This window comes from Humulus lupulus, chromosome 1, assembly GCF_963169125.1.
Source record: "Humulus lupulus chromosome 1, drHumLupu1.1, whole genome shotgun sequence".
NCBI classification, from domain to species: Eukaryota; Viridiplantae; Streptophyta; class Magnoliopsida; order Rosales; family Cannabaceae; genus Humulus; species Humulus lupulus.
The window spans coordinates 10,816,948-10,826,849 of NC_084793.1; the positions used below are offsets into that span (position 1 = coordinate 10,816,948).

Below are 9,902 nucleotides of genomic sequence, written 5' to 3' on the forward strand. Positions count from 1 at the left end.
TTTGCTAGAGAGGGTTTATCATTACTTTGAATTAAAGAGCCCAAATATAAGATGAAATAATTCAAGTTTGAGAACCTACTTAGTATTTACGTCTGGCCAGAAAATTATTATGTCATGTAACCCAAAATATATACTTGACATCCAAGAAAATTATGTAGTTTCCGCAAATTCTGATCAAAATATATTTATTTTGGTCTATCGTTTACTATTGACCAACACCTACCTAAATATTAAATATGGGTTTGCTAGACCGTCCACTTTACAATACACACTATATAGTCTTCTACTATTATATTCAAAAACTATTTTTATTTTTTTATGATATTATATTAAAAAAATTCAGTACATCACTACTAAAGCTTTTCCTTTTTCCACGCGTCAAAACCATTATTTTAACGCTATAAACACCTATAATGAAGAAAGAAACTGTGAGGATTGAAAATTGGCAGTTTTGTCTGGACTGCAGTTTTCAGCTATAGTTACACTGGACTTCTTCTGAGAAAAGAAAAAATAGTTTTTTTTTTCAAAAAAAAAACATATTTATGATTTTTAGCATTAATACCCACTGACACTTTTGCTTTGACAATTTTAATTTGTTCTTGAGAAATTTTTGTTAGCAATCAAATTCTTGAATTTAAAAAACAATAGCAATTAACTAAGTTCCTTTAGTTAATTTTTTAACTAAATTCTAAAAAATTTATAGATAATTTTGATATTTTTCAAATATATATTTCTAGATATGTTTACACATCATCTTGTATAGAAAAATCTAAAAAATTATTTATAAATTAAGAATTTTGTGAAAAAATAAACAATAAGGACTTGATTGCTACTGTTTAAAAAACTCAAAGACTTAATTGCCAAAAAATTCTTAGAGACTTGCCAAACAAGATAAAACTTTGGAATCAAGATCCTCTGTCAAATAATTGTGTCTTATAATGTGTCTAACCAATATAATACTGACACTATATTGAATTTTCCTTTTATTAAAAAACTATTACCTCTCCTAGTAAAGTATCAAAATTAAACGAAGTATCAGTATTATATTAGTTAGACATATTATGAAATACAATTATCTGACAGGGTATCTTGATTTGAAACTTTGGGGGCATCTGTGCTAAAATACCTTATTTATATTCAGCTACTTAAGAGCATCATTAACGGGTGTGGCCAAAAGAGGTGCTTATGTTAAAATGGGTCCCAAAGTCAACAAAATAATACATATTCAACTTTAATTTTTGGCAACGTTGCCCACTGTTGGTACCGTTGCTTTGTTTTTCTTTTGTTATTTTTAGTTAAAAGTTATATTAATTAAATAAAATATTGGATTTTGTATTTTTCTCAAAAATGGCATCGTAGCCAGTAATAACAGCACTGGAGATGCTCTAATGGCGAATCTCTTTATTTGAAAAAAACAAGGTAGTTTCACACTCCATTTACTTTCCTATCCTAGAAAAGCTTTTCAAAATCATGTCAACGCTTTGAGTATGACAATTGAAAATCTAAGTGGTCTCATTTGAAATCTAATAATATATTTCTCTTAATTTTTTTATTAATAGGAAATAAAATATATTTCTCTTAATTTTTGTATTAATTACTTTAAGCTATACGTACGTATATGTATGGCAATGCTATAAAGATACACATTATTTTGCTTATTGGTTATAGCTTCTTCGGTTTTAATTCAATTGACCTAATTACCTATTGTTCTTCATAATATATTATATTTTGAATCTTAATTTTCCCAACAAAAATTAAAGTATATATCACAGAAGCTAAGGAACTTAAACTAAATAATATTAGGAGAAAAAAAAATCAAATGATCAATTATCCTTAAAATTGGTTACAATTAGACAAGCCACCTGAAAAATATTACATGATAAAAAAACAAAAACACTGTAAAAGAATTTTTATTTCTTCATAATATACTTAAGCGAAACCACAACCTTATTCTTGAGTTGGCTCCAGTTAATCATGATCAGCTAGTTTATTCCGTTAAAGATAAAATAATGAGAATACAGCACTATAGAATTAAGCTAGAGCGAGGCAAACACCGAACCATTGGGCTGGGTTGGTGGTGCAGGCGGACGATGGCCTTGGCCGGGTCTACTTCCGGCGAAGGTCCTTTGGTCGAAGGAAGCAGGTTTGGTTGGATTGGGCGAAGGTGGAGTATTACCACCTCTGTCCAGAGACGACATCAACAGATTCAGATCTCCCTTGAGATTCAACACTCTTCCACATTCAATCGGATCAACGCAGAATAAGTTGACAATGGCCAACACTGTGGCCACAACCACCAATACCTTTCTCATATTATAATGACTCATCATTTACAGAACAGTGAGGTAGCTACCAAATATTTTGTGGTATATATAAATATTGATCTCTCTTAATTAATATTGGTGAAGACAATATATTAGGGTATACGTACTTTCTGTACTGAAATATATTATCGATATACAATAATATTGTTGATGAGTTCACGATACAGCTGAGGGGTTTTTATAGTGTGTGCACCTGACTTTTTCTATGACTTAATTGGTTTCGCTTTCACTATTTGTTCAATGGGAATAAAAGTTTCGTTGACTCTTGACTATTATATGTATATATACGGTAAAATGCCAAGAAATTGAACTGGTTATATACACGATCGAAGACTTATTATATACCTACACTCGATCGATTTTTTTTCTCTGTCATTAGTTGTTTTCTTCGTAATATATATGGATTTTAATTAAATTTTGAAAATAATAAATTATATATATCATAAACTATTTTTAAACATTTTATTAATATTTCCAATTTTTTTTTTAAAAGTCATATAATTTGTCATCATCCACATTTTAAAATTATTTATTTATTAAGGTTATAATAAATTATTTTATTATAAATTTAGTGCTGTTTTTATCGACAGTGCAATCCAGTCCTAATTTAATTCAATACATTCATGCATACTAAATAAGGATGCATTAAGTGCCACCTTTTAATTATAACGGTAATGTAAAATCATCACATATTCATACAAACAAACTACGAATTAAACATAATTGATTCAAGATTTTTCAAATAATAATAAAAAAAAATAATACAAGTCTAACAATTAGTTATATGAAGGGATTCTTTCATCTCTATACCTAAAATAAGTTTTATTTACAAAAATACCTAACCAAACAATGATTACAAAGAAAATGCTAATTTGTATACCTACATTTAAGAAATTCCCCCTTGTTTATATTGATTTTTTTAAGGAAAAACAAACTTTTAAGTTAAGCTTTTCTTCCCATAAGATATCTCACAAAATATGGGTTTGAATCTCACAGAATGTTGGATTTCTCCATGTGAACCAAAGAACAAAGGAGGAAGTTCGATGGGTTGTTTCGTTACTCTATGCTATTTAAAGCTACATTTTTTTATCTTGTATTTTGTCTCATTACTTGTATTGACCATGTATTTGAAAAAATTACTTTTTGGACCTTGTGTTTTGTAAAATGGTTCAAATACACCCCTACTGTAACGTCCCAAAAATGCTAATAGAGTTTAGCGCATTGATTAGCGTGCCGGATGACATAATTGGATATATGTGTGATTAATTTATTAAATATGTGACTATGTGGCATGCATAATATATATGAAGATATGAATATATTTAGATGCATGTTTATGAGTATCAAATATGCATGTGGGTCCATTCTTACTAATAAGGGCATACTTGTAATATTGGCCCATTGCAAGCATAAATGTGATTATATGTGAATAAATGATTAAGGCCACATTATCATGTGGATATATTTGGAGTATATGACTCGAGGCGATCCTAGTGAGTGGATTGGCGGAATAGTCACATCGGGGAATAATACTTGGCTTGGGGTGAGCTTAGGGGTATTTTGGGAAGTTAGAATATGTTTTGGGGTTTATTGAGTAATGAGTTAGTATTTGGTAACTGTTATCCCTAATTCCTGTCGTGGGCCTGTGACGATGGTCCAGGCCCATGGTCTGGTCGATTGGATATGGGCCCAGCTCAGACTCGCGTAGTACGAGAGTAACCAAGGACGATGGCCCAAGTGTGATTCCGGACCACCGGATGGTGTCCAAGAAGATGATTTGTGACAGTTGCCCGGGAGGCGTATGGCCAGTTGGAGATACAGTCGAGGTATGCGCAAAACAATCCTGGAGCCTGGTAAACGATCCGGGCCTGTAGTAAACAAAGAGGGACAGAGGTAAACGAACCCGAGCCATGCCCTCCAGGTTGGCAGGAAAAGGCATCCGTGACCCTGAAGCCGTCCCATGACGCGTGGGGGTTGTCCCCACTTTTCACATGCGGAAAAGGCCACCTCGGGATTGCACGCCGCTGGTTCAGACCTGCGGCATCAGTACACTGGCTGACTTTGTCCCCTGAATCTGCCTCGTAACTTGGAATGCCCAGAACAAAAGCCCCATTTTGTTGGCTACTCCCTAGGAAAGAGAAGGTGCGCCCCGTCCCAAGACGGGACCACCCAATCGATCCGCAGGGGACGCGGCCACGGAATGCACGACCCCGGTACGCCCTAGGGCGAGACGAACGAGAAAGGTCTTTGCACCCAAGCGCCTCGGTAAACAAAAATCGTCAGGAACGGCCACGCAGTGAGGAGCGTCATGCCCTTAGTTCAGGGGACGACACGTCCCGGGTAGACCTACACGACGGACTGAACGCTCGGAAAGAGCGGGCCTGTAAGGAAAAGATCCTCCCCCGAGGTGGCGACCTTAGAAACAACATCAACGACAGGAGGAACGAAAGAATCCCCTTGGAGGATGGCATGGCAAAGCAGCTCATGGAGCAGCTGGCTGCTTTGAAAAAGGTCACGGACCGTTTGGTCCACAAACAGGAAGGAGCAGATACCGACTCCGATGAGGAGGACAAAGAGCCATGTGCGAGGCACACCGACCCCAGGGACCATCTATCCCGATACAACCGGCTTATGACAGTGGCCCACGTCAGTGATGACGGCAAGTGCCTCTGTTTCTCGATCACTCTAGGTGGTGCCGCCGAGGAGTGGTGGAAAAGACTTAAGCCAGGATCCATCCAATCCTGGTTAGGGCTGCAGTCGGCATTTCGCAAGAAGTTCGTGGCCGCCATGAGGATGGACATGCAAAGCAGCGCCCTCGCAAATATTAAGCAACTCCCCGCAGAGACGCTGAGGGCCTACATCCAATGCTTCACGGAAGAAGCCTCCAAGGCGAAGGTGGACGACGGACAGCGCCTGGTGGCACTGCAGTCTGGAATCCGGGCCAGGTTCCCTCTTTGGGATGACATGCAGCGTAGCAAGGTGGCTACCTTGGAAGAGTTCATCAGGAGGGCCCAAGGGTTTATCAATTGGCAAGAGGCTCAAATCCAGGCTTTCTGATGGCCTCCAGCTCCACAGCCAAATGCCCAAGCGTTCCCGGGGTACGGGGTGCAGTTCCCAGCGCAATCCTACGTCACGCCCTCGGTCGCCCCGGGAACGGCAGTTACGCCTGGAATCACCTACACCCCTACGGTGTACGGTCCTGCCTCTTCAAGATATGCCCCGGTCCAATCCACCCACTTTTTCGGATACGGAATCGCACCGACGGGTCACAGCGTTGCCCTCGTCGGGGCCCAGCAGTCGCAGGCGGGAGTAACAGAGGCAAGCGTAAACCCCTCCTGGGGGAAGAGATCCGACAAAGGCCAAAATCGGTCTGAACCGGCTAAGAAAGGAAAAAGGGGTTACGATCCCCAATATTCAGAATACACACTACAAGAAATCTGATCTTTACCTACCAATATTTTACGTACCAATATATATTGGTAGGGAAAGTAATGTCTTGCCTACCAATATTTATTGGTAGATAATATTTGTAGGTAAATGCTAGTCCATTATATTATATTTCGGAACATAGCTTTACCTACCAATAATATCAGTAGGTAATGATCTTTACCTACGTATATTATGGAGGGAAATTTTTTAACCATTCCCGCTCAATTTTCCCCCCATTTTTTATTTTCATTATATTATTTTATTATTATAAATACTTATTTGGAAGCTTATGTGGAGTAAATAATATGATGTGTACGACATTTGCCTACCAATTCCTTACCTACTTGTATTTATTTGTAGGTAAAGGTGACTTTTACCTACCAATATTTAATGGTACGAACTATGCGTAGGTAAATATTACAAAATATATAAACTATTTCAAATATCTTTTTCGCTACCAATAAAATTGGTAGGTAAAGATTTTTACCTATATATATATTGGAGGGAAAAAATTAAGCTTTTGGAGCTCATTTTTCCCTCTAATTTTATTTTAATTTTTAAAATTTTATTAAAATTAATGCTGATGTGTCTACAACATTATCTTAGTGTCTAACCATACTTATTTTATAATTTACACATCATTTTATCAATACATAAAATATAATAAAAACATAAATAAATTTATTATTAAATATAAATATATACTTATAAACCTAAACCCTAACACTTGTCTCTCAATAAATAAGAAAATTTTTGGATAAAAAAAATCTGAAACATCTCTTTCCCTCTTTTCCCTCTATCTTCCCCGAAACTCTCTTTCTCTCTCTCTCACTACTGTGTTGCTTCTGCCAGGCCCGAATGACCATCGTCCCATCGTTGGAGCCGTACACGTGCTAGCCCAATCGAACCGTCGGCCTTCGAAACGTCGACCCCCGCGAGCTCACCACCGTACGTGCTACCCAGGGCTGTCAACCAACGGTCCGAAGTCGTCCGCCCCTTGCACTTTCCGGCGAGATTCCGACTACCCCGAGCCTCTTGTTTGACGAAGGGCACAGGGAAGAGGTGCAAAAATGTATCATTGTGAAAAAAATAAATCATTTGCCACTCGTTCCTTGTTTGCAGTCAATATAGGTATGTATGCTCTCCTTATCTCTAAGTACAACTAACGTATGAAGTTACGGCATTATTGGTTTTGCATATAACTGTTATTATTTCTAATATTTGAATGTCTGGAACTAGAACTAGTTCTGTAATTGACATACAGAGAAAAGACACTAGTGAATGTTGACAAAGAAAATATATTTTAGTTGATTCATTAATATACTGAAAGAAAGAATTGGGTAGTTGTATTCATCATTATTTGTGTGTTAATTTATGTCACTGATCTATAAAATAGTAAAATGTCATGTAGTTGGGATAACGGTCTTTGAGTTTGAAATGGATTTTAATGTTTACATCTTGGTTAGCTCGCATATGATCGTTTATCAGTGTTTCAACACTCATGCTAGATCATGTTTTGTTGGGCATTTTACCTTGTAAGCTGTGTAATGGACTTGAAGATTGTTACTTGAAGGCTGATCTACCAATAAGTTACTCTGTGGTGAACTAGTTGCATTCTTTGCATTCTCACTGCTTGGTTGGCTCAGCCCTTTCTTTATGCAGCAGTTTATTTGTGTTTGCTTTTCTTGAGCTCTAAAATAAAGCATTGGAGGAGGTGTACATGTTTCTTCTGTAACTTTATTTGTGTTATATTTCCCTGATTGACTCTTGTTATAATTAACCATTGCATTAATAAGGATTATGTCTTTGTTCCAGGTAAACGCTATGAAAGAGGTCAAGAACATGTTGATTTTTCCACTTTTGCAACGAAGGTCTGGGCTCGTGGTCTTCCTCGTCTCAGATGCGGGCTCAATGTGGTTTCCCTGTTTCTACATTCTACATGATTCTTCATTTATTTTCTTTCACTTGTCCTTCTAGGCTCATAAGATCCTTGAGTGAGTTTTTGTAACGGAATTTTTATCTTGTTTCTGTCATTTTGATTTTCAACAGGCTTAGTATTTTAACTTTCTATTTTAGTGATAAAAGTCTTCTATGCAATTTTTTTAGAAAAGATTTGAATTTTCTTCTTTATGTGCCTTTTGTCTGGTTTGAGTAATTAATTAGTAGGCCACTATATATGCTGGTGGACTAGAAGCTCTAACTGTGCGATTACAGGAATCAAATGAGTTTCTTGCTGGAGGAAAGGGGTATATTCATCTTAAAAAAGTGGAAAAGAAGCTAAGAATGAGACAGCAGTATATGGTGTCACAAGTTGCATTGCTCTATCCTGTAAAAATCTCTGCAGGAGCTACACAGGACCAGGAGCTTGAATCATTTCCTAACAGTAGCAAATTAGGTATATACTTTGCCACTCAACCAATTCCATAATTTATTTCCTTGTGATTGGATGTCCTCTCTTTTATGTAGCACTATTGTGAATAGTTGGATGCTACGTTAGTAGATGTTTGTGTGTCAAATTTGCTGACCTCTGTCATGAGAAGTTGTGTTATGCGACTATGTAGGTATTTGTGTACATGTTAATGTTATGTGAACCTTTCTATGAACATTATGTATGTATTATGTCTTCTTGTTTTAGGCATTTTAGCTGTTCTTCTTCACTTGTCTTCTCTCTCTCTCTCTCTCTCTCTCTCTCTCTCTCTCTCTCTTTTCATTTCTTTTTCTTGTATCCTCTATCAGTTGTTTTTGAATTATGTTGAGTCAAATGCATTATAGTGGTCTGCATGACTTTAGATGTTTTATGTCCTTCAGTTCAGTTTTAATTGATACGAGTTTGACTTCTGTTTGAAAGTTTTTACTGTTATACCTGTGGAATACAATTATTCACTTAACATCTTTAGATTTCATCAGTAGTTGGTAGTACGAAGCTATGAGAAATTTTTTGAGACGAAGTTTGGCATAATTTTTAAGGGCAGGGATAGAGTGAATAACCCACTTTTGGATTTTTAATCTACTAAATGACCCTATATTGAAATTGTTTTGTAAATAACCCAATTACTGCACTAATCACCAAAGTACTCAATGTATAATCTGTGAACTGTGTTTTAGCTATTGCCACTAGCATAATTTAATGTGCCTTCTTTGATTTTGTTACTTAAAATTGTGTTCTGTTGATATTTTAAAATCTTTTTACCAGGGCTTTCTGCTGGATCTAAGCCTGTGAATCATGGATTTTTGACAATTTTGGGTCTGCAGTTGACAATGATTCCTTTTAAAACGATGTCTCTTTTCTCAGACAAGAAAGAGGCTCAGAAGACTTCAAGTGCTCTGGGATATGTTGGTCATGTGCGTTCTTCTTCACTTTCAATAAAGATATTAACTATTTTTCCCCCCACTTCAGGATTAGTTGGATCATCTATTTTTTCTTTAACTAGTTTATCTGTCTAGACATTTGATTGGGAAATCGCATATTTGAACCAAACTAATCAGTTATCAATTCCTTGCATATAAACAAAGTTTGATCATAGTCTCCTTGTTAATAAATGCCATTGCATTAGGGTCCCATGGTTTGTTGGTTTATTAGTTCTGGCACCTGTTGTTCCAACTTGCCATGACGTGTTGTATTATCCCTGAACTATTGCAGGCTGTTCTACTTATAGCTTCGTACTTGAAAGTTCCACTACCGCGCTTTGGTGGCTCTCGTTCATATATTACTGAGACATTGTATTGATGTGCACTTTTTTCTTGTCAATGAAGAGCCATAATAAGTATGACTAGCTAATGTGTTAGTGATTATGACATTTGATATGCCGTATTTTTAGTTATATTGGCATTCTATGTATGTCATAAATGCCTATATTTGGTCATAATTAATTTTGAAATACTGATGATGATTTGGGAACATCACATATAGTGTTTGGTCTTTGTTATTCCCTGTTTTGGAGTAGCTTTTGGTTCTGTAGCTATTGGTATAATATATGTTTGTTTATTTTATTATTAATGTTAAATAATTTATTTGAGTTCGGTTTGTGAGTCACAAGATGATTCTTAGTTTATTTATAGTAATTTACTAAGGAATGAACTTTATGAAGTTTTTTTTATTTTTGTAGGGGTAACCTTAAAATGATAACTTTATGACTTATTTTAGTATTG

The 9,902-nt window shown here is 36.2% G+C and overlaps 1 protein-coding gene across 1 annotated transcript; it reads left to right on the top strand.

Moving 5' to 3' along the window:
• Positions 1–7,844: 7,844 nt before the first annotated feature.
• LOC133778404 (vacuolar protein sorting 38-like) lies at positions 7,845–9,480 on the top strand. Its single transcript, XM_062218352.1, has 3 exons — positions 7,845–8,148; positions 8,947–9,095; positions 9,394–9,480. The coding sequence occupies exons 1-3, from the start codon at positions 8,037–8,039 to the stop codon at positions 9,478–9,480; spliced, it is 348 nt and encodes a 115-aa protein (XP_062074336.1). The 5' UTR covers positions 7,845–8,036.
• Positions 9,481–9,902: the final 422 nt, after the last annotated feature.

Excerpts from the sequence above, each read along its gene's own strand:
- LOC133778404 (XM_062218352.1), top strand. The coding sequence starts at position 8,037 with ATGAGACAGCAGTATATGGTGTCACAAGTTGCATTGCTCTATCCTGTA. Across the intron at positions 8,149-8,946 it reads TCCTAACAGTAGCAAATTAG|GGCTTTCTGCTGGATCTAAG; the intron begins GTATATACTTTG and ends TCTTTTTACCAG. Across the intron at positions 9,096-9,393 it reads CTCTGGGATATGTTGGTCAT|GCTGTTCTACTTATAGCTTC; the intron begins GTGCGTTCTTCT and ends GAACTATTGCAG.